Genomic DNA, 27,932 nt, shown 5'->3' with positions numbered 1-27,932 from the left:
TTGGTAAATCTTCTCCGCGCTTTAGCAAGTAAGTTCGTTGACTTGATCCCATTTCATGTGTTCGAACTATAGATTGAAATGCAACCAATAACAAGGGTATACAATCAAGGCATTGTATGGCGGCTGAAATGCGCTTCACTCTAACGTCATCGGTATGTTGTAACATAATCAGGTTTTTACTCCATAATAGCAAGAAAAGAATGTCTTGTTACTTTAGCCAAATCTTTCCATCTGCTCTATAGCCACTGTAGAGCAAAGATAGTAGCAAATGCAGCACAACATAATTGTAATGGAGTTTCTAAAGTGTGCGGTTTTCATCAGGACGCATTTTACAACCTAATTTACATCGTATCGACGGTAATAACAAGGGAATTAACCCGTCGTAAAGAATGTGTCAAAATGGAGCCGAGGGTAATAACGAAGTGAGATGAAAACGAGTCCCCCAATTAAAAGGGCTGCAGGCAGTACAGCACGTGTTTGCTAAGAATAAATAAAATTGATGATGAAACAGATCATATAAATTCGCACAATGAAGGCAAAGTACAGATATACATCAGTCAGGAAGAATGTTGTAGGAACATTTTTGTTTCGTAAATTCATAGCGTCTTTTGTAACAACATGTGCATTTCGACATAATAAAAAAGGATCTCAGATGGGCAATGATTTAATAATGAAGTTATGAAACGAGTTGAATAATGTTCAGCATTATTTATCTTTGCCAATAAAAGCTGGACATTATTATACTAGCTCCGTAAATATAATATTAAATCTTTCCCATTTGTCATTCTGCCTATCTCCTACAGGTTATTTGAAATGGAAACAGTTTAGTGACAAAGAAGAAGAAATAACTTCACTCATTCTAACTCAGACCCTACACCTTTTATTTGTTGCAATGAAACAATAGTCCAGATCCAGTTCCATAGCCATCAACATTTCAAAGTGGATTTTTAAAACAAAAATCAAAGAGCAAATAAATATATCATTTAACAGAATTTGACAGAACATATTAAGAACAGAAACTGAAAAAAATAGCAGAAACAAATTTTCGAGTTGTCATCGTCATGAATATCTTCCTATACTCCTGATTGCACCCGTTTTGCATGCAGTGATTTCTTGACAATTCCTAAAATGTTTTTGAATGATTTTAGGGTAGTGCGTGATGGAAAACCGCCAAGGAGTCATTTTGGACATGGAGCGACTGTTATTAGGTATACCGCCAAGGACCGGAGTGGAAACATGGCTCGACCCTGCTCCTTCCGTATTGTTGTGAATGGTAAATATATGTACAAATATAATTTGGTATACTCCATTTTTTCTCACTAAAGCACTCAAATATTTGCACAAATATAAATTAGTATAATCCTTTATTTCTCAATAAAGCATTTTAAATCTGTACAAAATATTATTTGGTATAGTCCGTATTTTTTACTAAAACATTCTAATGTCTGTACAAATATATCTTGGCATTATTATTGGTTCTCATGATAACACATTAAGTAGAAAGAAATTACATTTTACTTGAAAGAGATAGATAAAGATTTGTATTCCTTGCAACATTCACACTATTCTCAAAACACATCAGTTCGATTTGACTGTACATATTACAAACAATAGACATGTATCATCTCTGACTGATGGCAAATACATGATACCAGTCTGGTTTATGTGCAATTATACTCCATACTTTCATGTCATTACCTTCATTCGAAATCTCTTTTAGATGACATCTCATTCTAGAGGACGCGATATCCCAACCACATCTGACTGTATTCACTCTGCCCATTAAAAATTACGAAATTTCCAATCATATATTTGTTCGTAAGGATAGGTTACCGTAAGGAGAAATGCATAAAACTGTAATTAAGGACTTATTGTAATTATAACAGATTCATGAGGTTTCAGTCCCTTATATTTTAATATAGAAAAGTCACATATAGAAAGAAAGAACTTGAAATAAACACACGTTGTTTTGTTGTGTCCTGAATCTTCGCTACCTCTGCAATTTACGCAGAGACCATTGAACAGGAAGTAATAAGCGGTTTGGGTTGTTCAGTTGTTATAGCATTGGACTGGTAATCTAAATATAACGAACTAAGTAACCAGCCGTTTGTTTAGGTGCCATCAAAAAGCAAACGAAGAACCTTGCTATTATATTTAATTTAATTGTCTGCTTGTTAGTTTTAACATATTTTATTTCATTACATGCTATTGTAACGTAACATTGTATGCTTGACTTGATCTTGTCCAAACTTGAGTTCATTTCTTCTTGACCTGATTGACTTTTCGAATTTTATTTTGTGTAAACAAGTACTACATAACTAAATTATTCTCTCTGTATAAGGACTTAATATGACGATCATTATTAATTGAAGAAGTAAATATGTTTATTTGGATCTAAGTTTTGGAATTTTCAGAGTGTAATCCAGGCCATGATTTTGATTTTATAAACATCAGGATCCCTCTAGAAGGTTATTTTCCATTAGGTACCCTTTTTTAGAAAATGCTAATTGCGACCTCAGGTCAAGTAGAGAACTGTATAATCTTGTAATTGTGAGAACGTGGTCATTCGTACTTTAACATCTAGCACTTTCAAGTTTTATTATATTGTGTCCAGTTGGGATGAATTTTTTTTCTTCAAATTATTGAAATCAAGTGATTATTTTCTCTGGAAATACAAAAGTGCTCTCGGATTCGGCCAATGTTGGTATGTGAGAAAGCTTGCCAGTAGCTTCTCGAGGGTCGGTGGTTCTTTCCGGGGATTTCCCTGGTTCTTCCTCCACCATTAATACTGGCCGCCATGTATAGCCTATCGTGTGCTGAAAAATGGTGTTAAACCCTACAACAACAACAACAACAACAACAAAAGTGCTCTGATAAAAATCTTGGATAGAGACATTCACTGGAGTTTATACTGAATTCAAACATGGAATTATATTACTCTGTTTCAATAAAAGACTGTGGACGCATCAAAACTTTATAACAGACACGTCATCGTCTTCAGTTTCTTTTTTATTTCTTCGAGACTTGTACTGAGTTTTATTCACCACTGTAAATTATTAAGACTTGTGTCTGTAATTCTTTGATCATTTTGGGATTTAATTCGCAATACCATAAGTTCTCTTTTTCTAATTTTCACCTTGTATTCTAGAGAACTAAATTATTTGTTAAATAAATTTTTCGAAGCTTGTTGTCTATCACTCTTTTCTTTTACTTATTTTAAGAACATAGACTCGTAACAACCTTAAAAACGAATTGTAGGGGAACGTACCGAAAACACATATCACTACACGTCTATGATGTATATATACAAAGGTTAAACAAATGATTGCATACATTTGTCTGTTAGGATTAAAGAATTGTGTAGATTACCAATTTTTACTTTCAGTGTTGCTGAAGATATAAGTGAAAATCGAACTGCAAAGTTTGTGCATTTGGTTTGCCATTTTTTTACCCTTCAGATTTATAACGTGTATGAATTATAGCGCGGTCATTGTCTAAGATATTGTCGTTGTGGGGAAAAAAAAAACAATATGGTATCCTTTCTATGTTTAATTGAAAACCAAGACAATGTCCATATATTTCCATCTTACTTTAACAACCAAGTGTGAAATCGAATAATGTACGACACAAAATGAGGTAAAATGCTAATGACTATCTTATCAACAAACCACTGTCTGAAGCAATCACAAATAAGTTGTTACTAAAGACAAGGATGATCTGATTAGTCATATACAACATTTCCGGTCCACTAACGGTCCACAAACAATAACCGGTGAGCCCATACATGTATTTAGTTATCAACGACATTATCTTTGGTTTTGAAGTGTTGGTCTATGAACATTAGTGCTAATTTTATTACCTCTACCTCTTTAGTCGAGGCTATGACATTGTTGCTACACGAGCATGTACTCATCATTATATTCGATAGTTAGGTTACATTCTGTCATTGAAAGCTTCGTATTTCAGTAATCCAATGTCCCAAGCCTGCTGCCGTTGCCAATGGTTTCTACCTCTGTCATCCGCAGAATCCCTTCGTTCTGGGATCTGTTTGTCGCTTTGCCTGCTATGATGGGTTTGATTTGGATGGTCCAGTGGTGATAACATGTCTAAGGACTGGTTCCTGGTCAGACAGACAGTCGCAATGTAGCCGTACGTATATACATCTTAATCATGCATTTGATGTCCTATCTGTATACACTTGAAATTAAAACATTTAAGTAGTAACTATGTTAAAGGGCAAATGGCATGGTCATAGATAACCTGAGTCTTAGTCATGCGGATGGTTTTGAGAAAGAAAATGGCAGCTATGGTGGTCACAGATAATCTTAGTCCAAAGAAATGTTTGGAAAAAGAGAAAAGCAGCTATGATTGTCAGATATATTCTGTATGTTAGTCCTACTAATGATTTGGTAAAAGACAATAACCAGAAAGACAATACACCCAAGCGTCCTTATTCCAGTTCAATGTTCATTTTGTATCAATCTTCATCGTATCTTTCCGATTTCTATAGGCGCTTGTACTTCCATTACGGCTCGACTCTTGTGATCAATCAATTAAATATTTTAATTTTTATTTGCACATGAGCAGGCAATGTAAGCGTTTATTAGGAAACGACAGTTTTTGCAATCACGTTGCTTTCACAACAATCACAGTATAGCCTTTATCAAAGATATTTGTATTTATATAGGTTATAACAACTTTCACTCTGTTAACTAGAACTATTATATACGAACTTTGTTTAAAAAAAAAAGAGGTACTACTAGAAAAGAATCTGAAAATTTATTATTGTTTTGTTATTTCTTTTGAATTTATTACGTTTATTAATTTAACTTAACTTTTAATACGCATAATATTGCCATGACCGTTAAACCACAACAACAACAACAACACACACACACACACACACATGCATGCATACATACTCTAGACTGATACGAATTAATATTACATCTATACAAAATAAAATTTTCAAACAAGGGAAACCTTAACTTGGCTCTTAAATAATACCCATCAGCTTATACTTCCATGCAATGTTACAGCTGTCATTATACATATTCATCTTACCATGCAATGCAGTTAAGCATCATACACGTTTAAAATAATTTGTTTTTAAAAAACAAAAGGTTTTATTTCTAAATTTCAGCCCGGACATGTTCTCAGCTTCCAATCATTCCAAAAGCAAAGTTGAACTGTACAAACGGAAACAAATTTCGGAGTGTATGTTCATACATTTGTGACCCTGGGTACGATATGCCTAAAACTACGGCACGGGCTTTGATATGCACCCTTTCTGGAACATGGCGTAAGAATGGTGAGCCGGAATGCAAAGGTAGAGTACATACATGACGTATGTTTATTATTTCTAGTGCGAGTTTAAAATCGGTATAAAACAATTATTTAACATTTTTCTTTTCTCGGGGCATCTTGCTAAATGTCTGTGGCATGATTCCCCAGTGCTAGACATCACTATAAACTGCCACACTGCAGACATCGTAGCTATATGACTTAAAATTTGTTGAAGCTACGTCAGAAATCCAAAACACACACACGCACGCACACACACACGCACGCACGCACACACACACACACACACACACACACATCTTTCAATAGGTATCATTAATCGAAGAGTGTTTGGGTCGCTACAGGAGATTGTATAAAATAGTGGGACATTTGAATCTTTGCAAGACAATTTAGCCAATTGAAAGTAGAATAGACAATTAAATTTCAGCAACAAATTTAAATGTATTGTAGTGATTTATATTTTTGTACAAAGAATGTGTATTACCATGTGTGCATCACTGTTAATATCTAATACTATATGTCGCGTTGAAAGTACATTATCCAATTAACGCACGGTCAACAGCCAGTATAATTTCTTGTCTTTTGTATTATCATCATCAATAAGAAGTGACAAGCATATTATGTTTTACTTACTTTTTACGTATGTTGTATTACTTCCTGCAACGGAAATATCATTTGGAGTAAAAGTCATTGCATTTGAAATGAAATCATGTTGAACTGAATTGCTAGTTTATTTAGTTCACAGCTCATATTGAGTAAAGTGTACATTGCTAACGGTAAGTTACTAACCCAGTCCGACATTATAGTGTTTGAATTATTTTTGAAAACTGTCACGTAAAGGACAAGAAACAATTCATATTTTTTTTCACAAAACAGATGTGGAACCTCCAGTTTTCCAGACATGTCCAAGTGTCATAATTGAAGGGGCTGACAACGGCGCACAGATGAGGCCTGTCACGTGGACTGTTCCTAAGGTGACTGACAACTACGTAACAAACATTGTTCCCAAACTTGCTCGTGGATATGGACCAGGAAGTCTTTTTAGCATTGGAATTCACGAAATAGTGTACGTGGCAGACGATTACAATGGAAATTCGGCGAGGCCATGCGCCTTCAAGGTAGTTGTTAAAGGTGTGTATTGCTGCAAATAAAGTAGTTTATATGACGCAGAAATGACCATTATCTATATTTACCCCAAAGGTTTTACTTTCAAAAGGGAAACCATGTAGTAAGCATCATTTTCATCCTGTGAAGTAACACTAACCAACAGCACATAACAACCATGTTGAATAATTCAATAAAAATGGTCCGTGAATGTTCACAATAATAAAAAAAAGACGAAAGTTTGTAAAATTTGAATGTATAACAAATGTGATAAAACAGTCTAAAAAGACCGTTGCTATGAAAGACAACCGGACTTAAGATACTAGCTTGTCAATTCAAGAACTAATCCGTTATGTAAAGGTATGACCTCGAAAGACAAGTCACCTGTTTGGTGAAACTGTGGTTGATGCCTGAACGTTTGGCCTCCCGAAAACAAACTTTACTGTAGTAAAATATGTCATAAGCGGGGAAAGTTGGGAAACAAACTGCCTTAAAACAGCAACAAATCAAGCAAATGACAATATAGACGATAGTGAAATCAATTAGAAATATTGAATAAGAATTTAAAGAACAAAGAAAGCAATCATCAAAAGATTAAGTTGATTAAGCTTATCTGATCTGCTATCACGTGAAAAACATTACACGCGATGTAAATAAAAACAAACTTGATTATTTCTGCTTTGATACACATAATAAAAAGAAACATTTGGCATACTCAAAGTTATTAAACTATCTCATATAACAAGAAATGGAGCTAAAATGTACTTTGCATTATCAAAAAATGCATATTGAGGTATGAAATTTGCATTATCAAACAATGCATATTGAGGTATGAAATTTGCATTATCAAACAATGCATATTGAGGTATGAAATTTGCATTATCAAACAATGCATATTGAGGTATGAAATTTGCATTATCAAACAATGCATACTGAGGTATGAAATTTGCATTATCAAACAATACATATTGAGGTATGAAATTTGCATTATCAACAATGCATATTTAGGCATGAAATTTGCATCATTAAACAATACATATTGAGGTATGAAATTTGTATTATAAAAATGTTTAGTTCGATGTAGTCCTAAAATCGGACATATATTAATTCTACAAAGAATATTAACAATATTGTAATGCATTTCAATTATGGAAACACCTTTGTCTGCATAGTTAAATTGTTTTAAAGAATATACACGTACAGATGAAATATTTTCATCAAGAAATCAGCAAAAGTTGAAAGATAAGGCACCCTAGGCAAAATGAGTTGCAGAACTAAGACAGAATATACAACCTTAAGTTAAGGACAAAATTCGTAGAAGCGAAATGCAAATGCTCAAGATATTTAGAAGTTTCCTATTAAACTAATTTAAAGCTTCAAACCAAGTTATGAGACTTTGATCAGCTTTGAATATTGCTTATGAAATGATCGATGAATTAATTTATATTCTAAAAATGAACTACAAAGAAATAGGGAGGTGGTGGTTTGGTATCCAAATACGCACGTTCGGCCTCTTACGCACATTTGAAAGTCATTAAAACGAAATATGCAAGTTTACTGGCTACTAGATTATCTCAGTACTGTAATGAGGAAATTGGTGGGAAAATGTTACTTTGTTAACATCTGAATCGGGATACAAGAATAGTTTTGCGATGTCTGCAACACTGAATTCATACTAATTGTATTAGCTCTTTATTCCCACCAACAAAGATATTATTCTCAGTGAAACACGTATGTGCTCTGGGCGGTTCTTTGAATGTGTATGTGTTTAAGAGAGAATCGACAGAACTAAACTTTAGTTCCGAATGAAATCCATTGTGATCAAGCGTGGTAGTGCTGAGATTATTGCTTGAAGTCCACTAAATATTTAATCCGATGTCATTTTCTTCTAAAATTCGGGACTTTGTAAGGTCAACAATCAGAGGACAACCGTATGGCCGAAAATACCTTTTCGGAACTCTCCAGTTTTTTATTTAGTAGTACGCTGTGATCTCAGACAGTCTATTGGCACTGAATGCAGTGGCAGAAATGCACCTCTCTCTCTCTCTCTCTCTCTCTCTCTGAAGAAACGAAGACCTATTAATGTAATAATTTTGAAGCTAAAGTCATAACTTCATATATAAAATTTTAGTAATTGGTCCATAAGTGACTTTAGGCCTGACATGTTTCAAAAATTACATTTGTAAAGATTAAATTTATGATTCGTGCCAAAATGAAACAATAAAAACTAAATGTTCCTAAGAGGGGACGGGATCTAATAGATAATACATCATTAAAGCGAAAATGAGATGCTTAATGAAAAATGAAGTTTCTTCATTTCAAATGGATTTCTCGAACTTCGTTTATTCAATTGCTAACTTAAGAGCAAAATTAATGTGGACTGAAATTTCCATCATGGAAACAGATTGGAGTAAACACCTATAGAAATTTCCATCATGGAAACAGATTGGAGTAAACACCTATAGAAATTTCCATCATGGAAACAGATTGGAGTAAACACCTATAGAAATTTCCTCTGTGCCGAAAGATAAAGGAGAATACACTTACCCAATATGTTTTGCTTGATAAAAAATAACAACAACAACAAAAATCCCAAACCGGAACATTATTTAATAAAATAAAGAGCCAAGCAAGTAGAAGTACGTAGGATTTCGTATTTTGACATTTATGTCTGTCTGTGGTTACGAAAATAACTCGTACAAATATATAGGACTTCTCAATTTTACGTTTATCACTTATTGTTAATTTCTGTGCTGTGGTCGTGTAATTCGTGAGTGTTTGTTTTAACCAAAAGCGCTAACTCTAGACTACACAATATTTTCCTTTTATAGATAGGTGAAGGCTTGTATACAAGTCTTCAAACTTTCTACCAACCTTTTCTGCCACCTATTAAAGTAAACAAATTCGTTAAATTCAGAAATTATTGCATGTTGATGATAAAACGAGTTCAGAGAAGTAGCACAATATGTAGGTTTATTATATATAATTTTACTAATTAACAACAAATGCGATATTTTAAATAATGCGGCCATAATTAGGCATAGTTATTGCAAAATTATGAACACCACGCATCACCGCCTGATTATATCTTATGTTGAAACCAAGCCGATATTCTTTAACTTTTTTCAGAAATAAGATGTCAAAAGTTGTATCCTACGCCGTATATGAGTATAACTTGCTTAGCAGGATATACGTCCGGTTCTTCGTGCACGTTTATCTGCGATCCTGGTAAAATACTGGATGGTTCAAACGTGGCTATGTGTTCCAAGGACCCAAAAGGACTTTTCGGGTCATGGAGCTGGGCCAAGACACAACCGAAATGTAAAGGTGACGTATGATCATGAATTGCTTTGACGTCAGTTTGCAAAACACGATGCGTAAAATACCATTTTTGGATGAATGATGGCAAAGTGATGTCCACAGTAAGATTATTAGATAGGAATTCATAATACTAACACATGACTAGGATAATTTGTTATGAAAAATCGAGTTGTTGCATAAAAGTCGAGCATAGATGAGCTAAATATTTTGCTATCATCAATCACACTGTTTGCCGTGAAAGTTGTTGATAATATTATAAGTGCTTTTACGTTTTCAATGCTCTATTCTCAGAGATATAAATAGGTTTTCTGAAATGAACATAAAAATAGATATTAAAAGGTTTAGAATGAACATCGGTGCAAAACTGAAAATTTAGTTACCTTCACAGTCGAAAGCTATTAGAGGGAATAATCTTACTGCGTTTCTTTTACTTTCCTGACACGTCGGCGTATTTTACATGCCTCGTGCAAAGCATGTTAAGGAAGACACTCTCTTTAACGTACAAACTGTGTTTCTTCAGCGCACATGGAAAAAATGTCATACTTATCGCACAAATCATCTTTACCGAAAAAAGTATATTGAATCTTTCGAGACTAACGATATCTTCAACTTATAAGTAATATCAGTAATCATCAGATGAAGAGTTAACATCTAATTTACATCAAAAGGATAAAACTTAGCAGTATAAATTAGTGCTGTACTACAGGTGTTTCTTATCTTATCCATGTCTCATTATCTGGATAATCTTCTTCCATATACGACTGAATCGCAGCTATAATAACGAACGCTCTTATGTTACTGTGACGTTAAAAGGTGCTAAAATTGGCTTACATTAGAGCGAACATTTCATTTATTTATTTTTCTATTTATTTATTTATTTATTTATTTATTTATGTTTGTGTGTGATATACTGACAGGTAATCATAGTGTAGGTGAATAAAACCTTTACTTGTGGCAGCTGAGTAGGAAGGAAACCGCAATACTACTACCTTTTCAGGTCATTGGCACCTGCCTTAGGACATATGATTACCTTTTCCGCCCCTTCTTCCATTTGTTTGCTTTATATATATTTCAAGATCAGAGATTACTCGAGAAATAAACATTACATAAAATATCAATTTCACTTATGTTTAATATGCATAATATGTGCCCTTAGTTTTCATCTTTAAAGTACACAAAAGTTTGACACAGAACTTACTTTCCAATGGGAACGTTAAGTTTACTTTTTAACGCAGATGAGTACAATTGTGTATTGAGGTAACACGGTTGGAAACAGGTTTAAATTCCAAGCTGCATCTTCATTATAATATAAAGCATGTAGGTTTGAGATGCAGAAATAATATAGTTGACGTACGCAAGCACGCACATACACACGGTCCACACACTCCGTGACCAATATGTTTTAAAATTAGAAATGTACATGCCTTACTTAATAACCTCGATTATCATTATACATGTACATAGGCTCTGCAGCAATTGTTCATGAATTCAGGTAGTCTCAAATGATCTCAGATAGGTATCTTAAAGGCAAATTTAATAACAGTTTGAGGTCACAGAGGTCAAAGGTGACAACATTCTCTTGAGCAAGAACACAAGACGAAGGATCTTTATTTCGCTTGCATTGCAGGTGGCAAGGAATGTGAACAGCTAGAAGCACCGAAGAATGGAGCTGTTGTGTGTGACATATGGGGTGGAGGCAAATTCTGTCAGTTCCAATGCATGAATGGTACAAATATGATGGAGGCAGAGTTGAAGCAACTTTTTATTTGTCTTGACTCCGGCACATGGCATCCTAGAAGTGTTAAAGACTTAGAATGCCAGAGTAAGTTATTTTGTATGCATGTATGCATGCATGTATGTATGTATGTATGTATGTATGTATGTATGTATGTATGTATGGCCATATTATTCTTGCCTTCATTTATTAATCTTATACGCCAAACTGAGGGTAGATCACTTAAGGTATTGGCATATTTTCTTTAAGAGAATGAAACTTGTTATATGTGTCATATAATATTATTACAGACAAGATGCATCGTTTTTCTATCTTGACTTACAGGATTCCTAATTCCCGAAAAAAAATTTATACTATTTTTTCGTTACGGTCAGTCCTAAATGTTTATAATTTCTGAGAATTTCAGGTTCTAAATATCCTAATTTTAACATCATATTTTATATCTTTCTACATTTCCCAAACATCTTAACTTTCGTTTTCCTTGTGTTAGTGATAAGTGTATAGTTTTTGAGGTAATTAAAGAATGCGTCGTGATCAATTTGCATATCTCCTGGATTATCTGAAAATAACAACCAAATATCTTGTAGAGCCAGCACGTGGTGGCAACCCAACTGCACAAGGAGTGATTATTTATTACGGAAATTGTTCAGATACAGCAACCCAAGAAAGGATAAGAAAGAATTTTCAGAAATTGGTTGAGGCTGACGTTGTGTCATCAATTTTTTGCAATGCTTCGTCGCTGTGCAACGTGGGCAATACCCAGGTGAACATGACAATATACGAGAATTCTATTGCATTTGCAGATTTTGCGAAATCTCGATTAGAAGTCGTTTGCTACTATTAAGTCCGTATGTAATAGCGAAATCGCTACTCAGCATGTCATGCCGTTCTTGGATAACAATTTAAAACGATGATGGAGTTAACACATAAACACACAAGGTAAACTAATTTTGTAAACAAATAATACATTTTTCACGGAGTTCACGTTATTGAATATTGTAATTTTGCTTTAAAGCGAAAATTTATTATGACAATCTTACTGTCCGAGTCTTCCAACAAAAGTCTTATCACAATGTACTTATACAGCATTTTGATTATAAATATGTGTGGCATAGTTTGAGTTACAGTTTTGTCTGTATTTTTATTTCAAACATTAAGGTGCGCTGTGGCAACGTAAACGTACGAAAAAGGCGTGATGTTCAGGCAAGAAATCAGATAGAGGTTATCATCTCGGTCCAGTTACCAAACTCCCTGGAGCAAACATTTCAAACGGACTATGATCGAATTACGACCATATTTCAGCATTTAGAATACACACTGAGCAATTTAAATTCCTCAGCTATTGTGGACGGTTTGGAACTTACCTTTGCGGGTATTCAGAATAAAACGATCGGAATTGTATGCCCAGTGGGGACGACACCAGCTCCGAATATGTACGCATGCGGTATGTTCTGTTCCATCCAGGTGTATATTTCGCTGGCTTTGAGGTATCAATGTTATTGCTCGAAAAATGTTAAATGATTTGGACTATTAAATTGTTGAACAGTACTTACTGTAATATGTATGTATGTATATATGTATATATGTATGTATGTATGTATGTATGTATGTATGCATTTATGTATGTAAGTATGTATGTATGTATGTACGTAAGGACGGACGTATGTATGTATGTATGTATGTATGTATGTATGTATGTATGTATGTTTGCAATGTAAAAATTAGAAATAACAACTTACAACGATGCAGCGAGTTACATAAGAATGCCAAGATTACATGTTGTACGAGAAAATAACTAGGACAGTTATTATGACATGTCTGGTTTTTAGGCTTTAAGAACATGTGAAAATTAACATTATGCATTATTTATTTTACAAGTAAACTGCTCAGCTGGCACTTTCTACGATTCAGCAAGTATGTCGTGTGTCCCCTGCGATAAGGGATGGTATCAAGATTTGACAGGACAATTATCATGCAAGGCGTGCCCAGAGTTTACAAGCACAAGGACGATCAAGGCCGTTTCTGAGGATGCCTGTGAAAGTATGATTTGCATTGAAGGCGCCCTTTGGATGAATGCAATCCATCTATCCTTCTTTCAATCCAAGTATCATAACTACATTCATCAACTCATAGACAAATGCATAAAGTAGTGTACATTTTTTGTATGTGTGTATATGCATGCAATAATACAGACGTGTGAATATCTTCGCTATCTTCATTTAATCTAAGAATCTATATCTTCACCCTGTTTACGATTATAGGAACCAGTTGTTATTAGTTTTCATCCTGATATCAATCATAGCTGACATAATCCAAAATGTGAAAAGTACAGTAAATTGATACTAAAACTGTGATAGTGTCGGCCTTGAACCATTGATCTATGTAATATAAAATCATTGTTCATATTTCTTGATTTATACTTTTTTTTAAATTATATTTAAAAATGCAGCTGCTTAACCGTTCGCTGAAAGTGAAGTGAGGTTTTTTTCAGCGACATTCAATCTTTAGACAGAAATTATACATTAGTCTTGAAGACATTTATTGAACAGTTAGCTAATTAGAGATGAAATAGTATGAATAACGGGTAAATCTTTTTTCTCTAATATTAAAAGCAAATTAGAGGAATGATTGTTAGGATATGCTTAAGTTTTAATTTTATCGATTTTATTAAATGTAAAATAATATTTAGCCTTAAAATACTTGTAAAAGAAATTATCATGTGAAATGTACTATAATTTCTAAACGTGAATACACGTGTCTCTATATCACAAGGTGCTTGTGAACCTGGCTACTGGTCAGTTGATGGTGTCACGCCATGCTCTCCGTGTGATGCAGGAACATACCAAGAAAATTACGGCCAGATCCATTGCATCAGGTGCCCAGGGTCACAAACTACACTTTCTCTGGCTACCACAACTCCCGACGCCTGCCAAGGTATGAACATTAATTTATAACATTATCAAACAGGCATTATACATCAAAAGCTGCATGGTACTGTACTAGTTCATATCTTCACTTCAAACATAAAATCAATAGGAAATAATCTAGAAATTATTATAGACTCTGCATTTAAACAGACTGGATGCATCCGCCAAATTCCCTGTTACATTACAATAATGTACGAGGGATATTTGAAACGTTCTGAATATTGACAACTCAAATGGAGCAAGTTGTTAGAGCGTCCGCCTCGGATGCGGGTGGTCAACGGTTGGAACACCAGACGAATCATATCAAAAACTTATAAAAATGGTACTAACAGTTGTCTCGCTGGCCGTTCAGCATTAAGAGGTTAGTGATAGGAGAGGCCGGCCTGGTGTCAGGATAATGTGACTGGGTGGGACATGATTCTAAATGTCTACTGCATGATGCCCTGTGCTAAACGTCACTATAAACTGCCACACAGCAGACATCATAGAAATATGACTGAAAAGTTGTTAAAGCTACGTTAAAAGTCCAAATTACACACACACACACACTGTACATTTATGTCCTTTTGAAACTGTCAGTACATTTAATGCCGATCGATACATATAATAACTTTCTATAAAATCATCCATTCCTGTATATGTATCACTCCGTGTATATGCAGGTGACGTAACATACGTTAATGACAGAAACGTATAAATCATGGAGAAGAATTGCGTTACTAAGCAAACAATAAACGGTAAAATCAGTGCGAACTCAGGGTATTTTCTGTGTGTTAAACAGGCCGACTTGAATTAACTCTACGGAGGCAATTTTCAGTCATATCCTACAATTTTGAAGGAAGCAGAATGTCTCGCGTTCTGGAAGACCGTTGCCTGTGACTGGTGAGCAGGAATCGACTGATGTGAAGAGGGCAATGAATGGAGCTATACGGTATTCACTGGAAGACATTTTTATTGGCATTATTTTATCAGCTGTTTTTAGCGAAGTGAAGAATACGTTGAATCATTTTGTGCAAGATTGGTTCCCGCATTTCTTGACTGCTGATCGAAACCTAACTCAGGTCGAAACTACCAACCAGCTATTCAGTACATATGGAAAGAGTGAGATTGTCACAGGTAATGAAACTTGGACTTACGTGTTTAGAACGCGACTCATTAGTAAAAAAAGATAGTTTAAATCGGACAAAAAAACGTTAGAAGAGACCACAAATCACTCAACGTAGTCGGATTTTCAAGATAGCTTTGTATGCATTATTTTCAATTAAAAATGACATAGGCATCTCGATACATGTGCCTGACTCTGCTTGTATCGTATATTTGTATACATTCAAAATGTTGCCAAAACTTTTAACACTAACGAGCCACTCGTCCACGCACTAGTATCCAAGGAATGCATCTACTCCATGACGACGCATCGACGAATAGATCCTCATTTAGCTCCAAGTCTGACTGGCTCCTGCTGTTATCTTCGTGACGCAGATATTTTGAAAGCTGCCATGTGGCTGCATTGTATGAGTAACATTCCACAAATCGAATTAAAATTAACATTTACTAATTAGATAATCAAACTGAGAAAGTGTGTAGATGTGCATGATGAGTACCTTTGTCGGTTGCACAGACGTACTGTACTCTAAGAAAGAACTTTGCTCTTGAACACAATCATATTCAAAACGGTTTAAATACCTCTGTCTCAAGTATGGTAGCAGGGTGAGGGAAACAGCTTCATTATATATTACACAAATCTCACTCTCTTGCTGCTGACGTGTTATCTGTCAAAAAAGTTTGATTTTGTGGATTTGATTCAAATGTGGTGTAGTTTAATACAAATCTGGACCTTACGTAATGAAAAAATTTTGTTTTTTGTTTTGTTATGAGCAACGTTTTTTCTATACTCGGCGGTGTTAGCCAATGCTTCTGCAACAACTCAAACAAAGACTGGTTACTTACCAGATAAATCATGTCCAGCCGAAATCAGTTATATGTGTGAGATGCCCAGTCTTTTCTCTTACATATTGGAGGCAAATAAATACATTGGAGTAAAAACGGCATGGCAAAGGAAAATTTGTTCTTGTACAGATAAGATTAGGTATGAAATTAAAACATGCATTTATGTTTCTTTTCTTCAGAATCTCTACTTGTTTCTATTGGCTTGCTTGTGATGTAAGTGTAAGCGTTTACTTGATAAATTGAGGTTTCGTAATATGTCTTAATTTTACAGAGTTTGACATCATATTTCCCCCAGGACAATCTAAGAATTGCTCTCTTAAAGTAATAAACCCAGTCAACACATCGTCAGTCTCCGTAACTTTGTGGATACAGATACGTCAAGATAGCTGGGGTGAAATAATTCACCTTCTCAATGGAAACGAGGACATTTTGTCTTTGGACCTTGAGAGGGAATGGAAAATGTCCATAAACGGGTGAGTGACTAAAAGTCAGAATGGATGACATGTTATACACAAAGTTTCCTCTCATTATAAATATAAATGAAATTGATATTGAAAACGATAATAAAATTCATATTAAAATTCATATTGAAAATCATAATGAATACAATGTAAGAGAGACAAACATTTATTAAAGAGAATACTATCTCTTGCACAAGTAACAAACTGAATTTTACATAGTAATGCGTATATATCATTTTTGTATGACTTTAACTTTTAATTCCATTGAAAACTAAAAAATATAATATTTAATCATGTGTTATATTTGATTGTTCATTTAAAAGGCAAAACCTGATATCACCGCCATCAATGTTTCCATTCTAAATCGATAACAATGCAATATTTTGATTTAACGCAGACATATAAGCGAATGGGTCTTATTTAACGCTCTGCTATTGGAAACACATACGTTTTGCACAAATCTAATTCTTTCTCTGTTATTGATGTTATAATAGTTCTCTATAACTTCATCGGCATCATCCTCGTCGTTAATAATAATAATAATAATAATAATAATAATAATAATATTATTATTATTATTATTATTATTATTATTAATAATTAATTAATTAATTAATTAACAGTATAGATATAATTTTTGTTTTTGTTTCCAATTGTGTTCGAGCTACTTAATCTCAAAATGTGGTTCGTTTTGGTAACTATGACTTTAAGCTTTTGAAAGTTCTCTCGTGCTAAACTAACCTTTCAGTCTACATCAATATCCGTTCATTTTAAATCATTTTCTCAGAGAAATTCATGCTTTTACCCTGCCACTGCCCGACGAGCGTTGGCATTCCATTGCTTTAGTACGGGACAATTGCAGTAGTGCCTTGTACGTCGACTCTAACGTCTCAGTGATTCAGCATGGATGTGTCGCCAAAATACAGTTTGACACCATTGTACTTGGAAGTATGTATCAATTGTTCATATATCCACACAACAGCTAATGAATCCTAAGTTGATCCTCTCCATCTGTTAGACATGTGAAGCGTGTTACCACCATAGACAAACATTCCTTGAAGTAAAACAAATGACGTCCAGTTCAGATATTTAGACCCTTTCTGCCCTGCTAATTTAAACCATATCTTGCTCCGTCAGAGAGAAAAATTGCAATTTGGAAATATTGTCTTATTCAACTGCCAGGACTATCGTAAATACATGTTATCGGGAACAAATATCATTTTCAGCGGCAAGTGCCAATTTAAACCCACGTTATTTGAAACACATATAATCTTTAACAGCAAGGACTATCTTAAATCCATGCTATTTGGAACCAATCTTCAATGGCAAGGGCTAACTTCAGTTATGGGGTGACAAGCGGCCTGTTGCATATGGTTAGGTACACAGTCTCTCGCAAGTAAAGCTAGACAGTACAGTCACACATATGCATATATGCAATTTCTCACTTATGCCTGCGTGGGTTCAAGTCTGGGGCCCGACCAATGTGGGTATGTGGAAAAGCTTACCAGTAGCTTCTCATGGATCAGTGGTTCTTCCCAGGGCTTTTCCTGGGTACTAAACCAGATATACAGGTTGAGGTGAATAGCCTATCTTGTTCTAAAACGGTGTTATGCCACAAATTAAACCATTGTCATTTTAAGAATTAGATTTGTTGATTTGCAATAATACTCTTAACTTATTTATTTTTGATCAAATTTCTGACATTTTAAATACATTTATTGGGCAAAACACTTATATTTAAACTGCATTATTGTTGAATGTTTGATATATAAAAAATGGAAATGAATGTCAAGACTCCATTTACAAGACATTTTAAGATCATGATTTGATGTCGTCATGATTTTCACTTTAAATTTATTACGGCTGACTAACCATTGTGACGGTACGTATCTTGTATGTTGTATCCGGTATAAAAGAGTGAAAATTGTATCTTTACCTGCGAGAAAATTTTCGTCACATCCCTCCATTTTATCATGTGCATTAGTCTGTTCAGTCTTCCAGATATAGCCCGGACTTCAAACTGCACTCGTCACTGAGGACATTGTTTAATATTACAAAAGCTTACGCTGACGGAGCATGATAATGTTTGCAATTTGTACAGATCGAAGCGATTTAATAATTATGAACTTGACCAGCTAATTATGTTTTCAGAATGAAAGTTGCATATGATTCACAATGAGATGGACGTAGACTCTAACATATTATTTATTTGCTGTGTTGGCATCATTGTTATATAAACACAAATCTTTTATTACAGTACATACATACATAAAATCATACATAAAGACATACAGACATACATACATACACACACACACATACATTCATACATGCATACATACATACAGACATACATACAGACATACACACAAACAGACGCACATACATACATACAGACATGCACATATACATACATACATACATACATACATACATACATACATACATACATAGAATGATGTCACAAGGTACACTTTGTTAACGTCATTCTTTAGTATATTAAATACCATATCTTTACTCAATATATTGATGTTGTTTTCAAACATTTTCCTGCCTTTGGTTATTTATAAATGTTCGCCATTTAGGAACTTTTACTTCCTTCGCAGATGATTTTGCGATTTTTGGTATCGCATATATCTGGGTTTTTTTATAATTATAGGCGATGACTTTGTTGGTAGCATATCACAAATGAATGTATGGAGTACAAACAACGTGACTCAGAGGAGAGACAAGTGTTATACTGATACAGTTGGCGATTTGATTCCATGGTATTTCTTTGAGGATTCGACGACAACTGGAGCTTATATGGAAATACCAAGTTCTTGCGATGGTCTGTGTCGTGATGTTTTATATATTGTGTCAGATATATTTTAATATCATTGCACATTGTGAAATACAATTGTCATGCAAATGATTTCAATTCACGAAATTTTCGTGCGTATTAATAATTTTATTATGACTTCTAAAGAATTGATTTTTAGTGTTAATGTGAGCTTTAGTATGTGAAGGAAAGAAAACTGAGACATTATTTTATACTCATATTTTTCTCTATTAGTTTATGTTGTCAGAATCATGAGGTATGTCTCCATTCTTCAGCTGATACATACTGCACGACACGTGTGTCTAAATATAGTATCAGGAATTAGGAACTATTTTTTATTGTAAACAAACAGTGTAAGCTCATGCAGCAGACGTATGAGCTCTTGATTTATTATACTGGTACGTGGATAAACTAATCATATACTAAACTACGCTGCCAAGTTCAAAGGCCGCTGTGTGGTGCTATATTACTCACGAATACTGTTCCATATGTATTTATTGAACAACGCATGCGTATTTACTTTGAAATTCAGCAAACATTTAACTACTTTGTTTCTTGTAGTGTGTTCTTTTTATTATTTAACATTAGTTAGAAAAGCAAAATGTGCATATAATAAAACAGTTCGTATATTTGTATAGGAAAACATGAACTCGTTTTTTCTTTCTTCTGAGTTGTTACTGAACTACTTAGGTCGTGTTGTATAGTTTAGAATCTGGTTTATATTTTCCAATACAAATACAATAAGCTTTATTTCACAGTTTTAATTCGAAAACTTTGCAAATACACAGCCTACAAGGGAAAATCAATATTGTATATTGCAGATATCGAGGAATGCGCCAGTAAACCCTGTGTAAATGGTACCTGTACAGATGGCCTTAATTCTTTCACTTGTACATGTAACAGTGGTTTTACGGGGACTAATTGCGAATTTAATATTGATGATTGTGAGGTTAACGTCTGCATGAACGGATCCACCTGTGTGGACAGAGTAGAAGGTTACGCATGCGTCTGTCCTCCATTATACACTGGAGAATTTTGCGAAATCGGAATGGGTATGACGTTTTAAACAACACTTGTCTACTTAACACAGACCGACTATAGCAAGTTATTTCATACCATACTAACTTACACTTGAAGTCTTTGTGTCGTTGTAAATTATAACCATTACTATGGCGCACAACAGCATATTCCTAAACCAAAGTAACTCTGTAATGCCCAGAATTGTGGTCATGGTCTCGTTTTTTTAAAATAGAAATTAGATACTTCACGTACTCTGTAGCGTATGTTTAAAGCAATCCAGAGTTTTAAAACATGGCACTTGAAATACGCCTCTTATTAAAAACTAGGTAATAAGGTAATTATTTAATTTTAGCTAGAAGTTGTGTACAATATATATAGGCATTTGATTGTGTATTCGCATGAAATGGGATTCACATAATTCTTAGATGTTTTATGTATTCGTCTTTATTTCTACAAATACACTAGACACTGTTAATATGGCATTAAAAGTGGGAGAAGTTAGTATCAATGAAGGATAGTATTAGTCCTTGCCTTTCAGAGATTTATCCATTAACTCATAGAAACATACATACCTCGTCCAGTTTGAACATTCAAGGAAAGCGTGTAGCACGATCATTTTCGACCTTCCTCTCCTCTATGGAATGCACATAAACACTGTTTGTGAATATTTCTTTATTTGATCACTCATACGTATTGCAGTGGATGGCGAATGGGGAACCTGGAGTAATTGGTCAGACTGTAGTGTGACATGTGACCTCGGCTTGCGAACAAGAACTCGGCTCTGCGACAGTCCTGCACCGGACAACGACGGACATGATTGCATCGGAAATGGAAACGAGACTGTATCCTGCAATGAAACAGCATGCCTGGGTAGGTAACTGCAGCCCATGACTGGTTATCTTTTAATGATTAGTGTATCAAACATATATTAGAAATTTTCACTTTTAGATGTTGCCATTCAGACTGTAGCTCCAACAGACCTCCAACAGTTACACGTGCTGCAACACCAAGGCAAGCCGCGTAAAAGTCAGATGTACATTTTAATCGAGGAAGTGTGCTCGGGAGCGACAAACGTGTCCCTCGAAAGAAACAAAAACAAAAGAAAGCATATAAGGGTTGATTTCTTAGATTATAGATCTCTATACCACATTCGCTAAATGTATCCTGCATACAACATTAAACCAACAGTTATGTCTTTATTTTGTCATTCGTTCATTTTCTAAGATACTAGTTATACATATAGTCTCTAGCGAGCCTTTGTACATAGACAGGGATGTGTATACGGTCAATAACCTTTTCAGAAGGAGGTTCCATGAAACATATTTTATCTAACCTTACGATGAAAAATATATCGATCCGGTACTGAAAACGTACCGTGATTTAATGTATTATCAGCTGAAAAGGTACTGTGGAATAATGCATCTCCAGCTGAAATGGTACCGTGGTGTAATGCATCTTCAGCTTTAAAAAAGTACTGTGGAATATAAAAAAAATTCAACTGAAAATGTACCGTGAAGTAATGCATCTTCAACTGAAAATGTACCGAGAAGTAACGCATCTTCAGCTGAAAATGTACCGTGGAGTAATGCATCTTCAACTATGTTTGTAGGTATATATTTGCTATATTGACTGAACTTGTACTTGTTTCAGTATGCGTAGAGATTTTACCTCCAGTGAATGGAAATCTGAGTTGTACTGAAGATTCTAAGAATATCAACTGCACTGTACACTGCAACACTGGTTACGTCTTAGATATCGAACCACTGGATTCCTACATATGTGGAGAAGAAACATCCTTTAAATGGAATTTTGATACTGAAGATAATCCGCGCAGACGGTTACCAAAATGCACGGGTTTGTATTGCGATTTTCTTTTCCATTTTTTAATTTTTATTTTAGAAAAATAAAACCCATGGACCTATTTCCTCGTTCCGCCACTCTAATATTAAACTTATTGCAACCTTTATGACTGTACCTTAATCTTATGATAGATCAGATCTGATCAAATTAACCACATCAATCCAAATTAACTACATCAATCCAAATTAACTACATCAATCCAAATTAACCACATCAAATCCAAATTAACCACATCAATCCAAATTAACTACATCAATCCAAATTAACTACATCAATCCAAATTAACTACATCAATCCAAATTAACCACATCAATCCAAATTAACTACATCAATCCAAATTAACCACATCAATCCAAATTAACTACATCAATCCAAATTAACTACATCAATCCAAATTAACCACATCAATCCAAATTAACCACATCAATCCAAATTAACTACATCAATCCAAATTAACCACATCAATCCAAATTAACTACATCAATCCAAATTAACTACATCAATCCAAATTAACCACATCAATCCAAATTAACCACATCAATCCAAATTAACTACATCAATCCAAATTAACTACATCAATCCAAATTAACCACATCAATCCAAATTAACCACATCAATCCAAATTAACTACATCAATCCAAATTAACCACATCAATCCAAATTAACTACATCAATCCAAATTAACTACATCAATCCAAATTAACCACATCAATCCAAATTAACTACATCAATCCAAATTAACTACATCAATCCAAATTAACTACATCAATCCAAATTAACCACATCAATCCAAATTAACTACATCAATCCAAATTAACTACATCAATCCATAACACCTTAGTTTATGTTGATCAAGATATAAAATCAAGCACTTCTACAGCCTCTCCCTCGATGTTGATCAAATACGCAATTATAATCGTGGATAGGGACACTCTGGGAAGATTGCCTAATATTATGGGAATGCATTATATGGTACACACAGTTAACTAAATTTCCATAGACCGAAATGATAATATTTTGCCAGATTTAAATGTGTTTGTGGTAAGACCGGCAGAACACGATAATAACTTATGCATTTTCTACCTAAATATGCATGCTAGCTTCTAAACCTAAAATTTAAATGCAGTATTTATCATACCAAGAGTATTAAATTAAATTGTAATTTTTAAGGCCAAGATAAATGGACTAAGATATTAGATATGTGGTCGAACTGTTGTATTTTAGGTTTATTCATATTAGTACATTTTGTAATGGTTTTGCATGTTCTCGTGGTGAGTAACGTTAGCTGAGATGATAAAGACTGATTTCTTCATCTTCTTGCATCAGCTCAGAAGAAGTAAAACCTTTTCCTAATTATGGAAGAGCAATTCATTTTAAACTGCTCAATATAAAACATTAATGTATAGGAGCATGAAATAATTGCATTTGAGAAATGAAATATTCTTCTATTATGCTGTTATAGAGTATTTTTTATGAAAGGGAAAAAGATGGTATTTTATCCTACAATAGGCATTTTCATGTCGAAAAGAGAAAACGGTTTTGTGTTTTCCTCTTTCAATTCCAATCGCGCTGTAGGCATAACTGGATTATTACGCGTCTATAGGGGTACAAAGCATCAATATTTTCAATTCAATAAATAAAGAAAGTAATGTTGATTTACTTCGTTTTAGCGATTCATCATGCAAAGGAGCTGGATTTTACCTTGAATAATTGGTATCAAGACCTATCTTGTAAATCAGTGGATGCAAGTGATGTCATGCAAAAAGTACGGGAACGATCCACAGAAGTAATACATACCATTGGCTGCATAAACCTGGGTTTGTGTTCATTAAAGGGTTTAGAAATACTCAATTGTGACAAAGAAAGAAAGAAGAGAGAAACCGGAGGAAGTACAGTTGGCTTCTCCATAACTTTATCCTCGACTCCTGCAAATGGTAATTGTCCATGTTTCTTTGTCATTTTCTGGAACAATAAAGCACACTGATAGAGCTAACGACGTAGGCTTTGGAATGTGCCAAACTCCCACTGAACTATAAAGAAACGAAATCGGAATGCAGACAATCAAAACAAATATCATGTGATGACAATAAATTGTGAAAGCAGCGCCTGAATAATAATAATGCTCCCTTTGTTTGGACCTAAGAGAAAGACTTTATCACGGGAAAATACACAGAGACGATGACATAAAAATGTAACAAGTGTATATAACAAAATATGAAAGTCTTTTGGCACAGAGCAGAAGAAAAGAACGCTCTAAAATAAAATAAAGTAACGAAGAAAGTAGAAATCAATACAGCTCTGAATGAATGTTAAAAATTATAAATATCACACCTGAAACAAGTGCCACCAATTTAAAATCAGTGGGACACTCGTTCTAGACCCCATAAATGCTGCCTACTCAGTTAAGTCATAGATGGACGGACAATGAATAGCTATAAGGAGAAATTTTGGATATTGCAGATGCAAACACATAGCAAATTAAACGAAAACTCAGATTAACAGTAATTGGCTTGTGACACTGTGCATATATCTTTCCCATTTGCTCCGCTTTACTCTGATTCCATGACACCAGATTAGTATTATTCGTATAATTAATACTTTCTTTATTATCGATTATCGCATCTCTACCTGTGATATTTTATATTCTAATAATTCATGTTTGTATTTGGAAAAGTCTTCTTTCCAAAGTACTGTGTACTTCTTAAACGTATATTATTACCATCTGTGGTTTATCGCTTCATCTGGTAGGTTTTATTGTTTCGTTTATTTTTTTATTTTCTTTGTTGTTATTTTTTTTATTAGTTTAGTTGAACAGACTAATATTTCCTAGTTTATCTCTCTATCTCCTCTCCCTTATTTGCCTCTCTTTACAATTTTACTGTATTGGCAGTCTTTAAGCTTCAAAGTTTCTGAAAACAAAGACGTGCATACACATTTAGGACGAAAACTTAAGTTTCATTTTGCCTAGATGTGAAGATTTACTTACAACTTTGGATTTTTTTCTCAGTTTATTTTACTCATAATTTTGGGCAACTAAGCTGGCCCAAAAATATCTTTGTCTATAACACAACCAGGAGAAGGAATTTTTTAGTTGGTACCATATAGTCCATATTGTGCTGATGTGCCATTAAAAGGATTTATCTTCCTAGGGTTACCTGGGATGGAAGGGCTTATCTTCTAAGTCTACTTTTTCCCCTTAATTCTTCCTTTTTATGTTTTGCGAGCATGATATGCACACATGCATTCATACTTTCCACCACCTTCCTTATGATGTAGATAAATTAGATCTTTTTCTTGAGTTGCAATTATCGGGGATGTTAAGCTAGAGGCGAGTAATGCACCGCAATAGATGGCGCCATATATGATTAAATACCCTAGCAAATTCGTAAGTAACTAGTTACCAAGAACAGATCATCGCTATGGAGATAACAATTTTCATCACATCTTGTTTGCACCTTACATAGATAACGGACACCCATCTAGACACATAGTTATTATCAATAATTTGCTCTTTTCCCTTTAGCTTAATCATTTGAATTATCTTTGACTGTTTTCTCCTCTGTGCTAATAAGTACATGTTCAGTATAATTAATGTGTCATTTTTTTGTTTGTGTTCGTGATCCAGAGAGAGAGAGAGAGAGAGAGAGAGAGAGAGCAAGTTCTTAGCATCAAAACTCAACTCTATAAGCACACTTTGTGAGATTACATAAGTCCATGCCTTTTCATTAAAGTCAATAGGGATGTATGAAGTTGTTAGGCTTATACAAATACTTTGTAAAGGGCTTGATATAAATTAATATAATGTACTGTGTGCATGGCATCTAACGCTATCTTTCTCTTTATCATCTATTAGACTGTCTTATATATATATATATATATATATATATATATATATATATATATATATATATATATATATATATATATATATATATATATATATATATATATATATATTCAGGGAATTCTAGCTTGATAATAGAGCAGATGGATAAGGCTTATCGTGCTCTGGTCGGTGCGGCTGAAACAGGGAATTTTACAGTGGTACTCACAGGAACTCCCTATCACCTTCAGACCAACAGCACAGAGGTGTCATTAAGTTTCTCTTGTCCTGATAATCTTATGAAAGTCGACTATTTCTGTGGTAAGTAACTCAAGTATAGAACAAAGGATATGAATCGATATAATACGATATTTGCCTGACATGACTACAGCCTCTACAATTTGAACCTACAGTACATTATCTTCAAAATCATTCTTCATTTACACTTTTAAAGAACCCGACATAACAATCATATTTACAATTTTGCAACAGGTGTTAAATTTTCGCAACCATATGGTGACTATTTGTACCAAGAATTTAAAGAAATCTAGGACAGTACCATGGGAGGATAATAATATCTTATACAGATATGGTGGATTGTCTTTGCAGTAGTCTTTGACATTTTCTTGTGAGGAGCTCTAAATAAATCAAGCAGACAGAACAACACACAAAACATGGTCGAGATGTCAGCAAAATGAAGTATGTGTTTTTCGCAGTATTGCAATATAATTAATTGATTTGTCTACTGAACATAACTCTGTTATTTTACAATAACAATAGAAGCAAATATCACAGACATTAGGTTGAACAATGAAATCATGACTTTTTGTATCAGATCCAATAGAGAGATACGTCTTCAGACACCTTATGGGAATGGACTAGTTCCATGTACATGTATTAGAAGTAATGCTGTTTGTCCAAACGTTCACGTCATTTCCCAGTTTTACAAATGAAACAGCTTGCAAAATGCTATGCCTAATAAGTGCTCTGTCATTGTGAGAATGTAGCATCGTAAGAGTAAATAATATGTGTGATGTAAATAATTATATTTATTATAATAATTGATGCAAATGTTAGTTATAAAGCTAATCACTTTTACTCTGATTAGTACAACGTCTGTTATATAAATCATGCTGGTCACTCTAACTGTAAACTCGTATATTGTCTACTGCTAGATAGATGTATCTATAAATAGATCACCATCACCATCACCATTATTATCATCATCATAATCATCATCATCATCACCATCATCATCAATTCCGTATTCCATGAGATCGTTGGGGCACCACAAATGACTTCACAACCAATTCTCTCCATATATTTATTTTCTCTACTGCTCCTTGGGAATCTCCACATCCCATACTTACCCATTCTTTAATGTTGTATTCGCACTTTTATTTTTGTTCACCTCTTCTACCTCAACCTCTGACTGTGTATTTATGTGACGAATAGATAAAGGGACGTTTCGTTCAGGAATGGACGGTTACATATGTATCATACTTAAGCCAGTAATGTTCTTGTCTCCTCTAACTCGTCATCAGTTCTGGTTTTGTATTAGGGAACCTCTTACGCTGTACATAGAACTCAATGTTAAATCCAGAATGTA

At 34.2% G+C, this 27,932-nt stretch overlaps 1 protein-coding gene across 1 annotated transcript in view; it reads left to right on the top strand.

Moving 5' to 3' along the window:
* LOC149794562 (uncharacterized) overlaps positions 1-27,932 on the top strand; it is a 62,732-nt gene that overhangs the window by 5,940 nt on the left and 28,860 nt on the right. Inside the window, exons 4-21 of the mRNA XM_089968837.1 lie at positions 1,149-1,273; positions 3,967-4,149; positions 5,144-5,329; positions 6,181-6,435; positions 9,538-9,735; positions 11,357-11,551; positions 12,052-12,227; positions 12,623-12,908; positions 13,343-13,504; positions 14,237-14,398; positions 16,610-16,811; positions 17,587-17,747; positions 19,459-19,629; positions 20,442-20,672; positions 21,340-21,510; positions 22,291-22,494; positions 24,171-24,434; positions 26,462-26,644. Of these exons, the coding sequence (XP_089824963.1) occupies positions 1,149-1,273; positions 3,967-4,149; positions 5,144-5,329; positions 6,181-6,435; positions 9,538-9,735; positions 11,357-11,551; positions 12,052-12,227; positions 12,623-12,908; positions 13,343-13,504; positions 14,237-14,398; positions 16,610-16,811; positions 17,587-17,747; positions 19,459-19,629; positions 20,442-20,672; positions 21,340-21,510; positions 22,291-22,494; positions 24,171-24,434; positions 26,462-26,644 (3,515 nt within the window). The remainder of the gene's footprint in view (positions 1-1,148; positions 1,274-3,966; positions 4,150-5,143; positions 5,330-6,180; positions 6,436-9,537; positions 9,736-11,356; positions 11,552-12,051; positions 12,228-12,622; positions 12,909-13,342; positions 13,505-14,236; positions 14,399-16,609; positions 16,812-17,586; positions 17,748-19,458; positions 19,630-20,441; positions 20,673-21,339; positions 21,511-22,290; positions 22,495-24,170; positions 24,435-26,461; positions 26,645-27,932) is intronic.

The sequence above is a fragment of the Sinohyriopsis cumingii genome, chromosome 8, assembly GCF_028554795.1.
Source record: "Sinohyriopsis cumingii isolate HCF-2022 chromosome 8, ASM2855479v2, whole genome shotgun sequence".
Classification (NCBI taxonomy): domain Eukaryota; kingdom Metazoa; phylum Mollusca; class Bivalvia; order Unionida; family Unionidae; genus Sinohyriopsis; species Sinohyriopsis cumingii.
The sequence above is the reverse complement of the archived record's forward strand: the minus strand, read 5'-3'. Positions and strand labels throughout refer to the sequence as shown.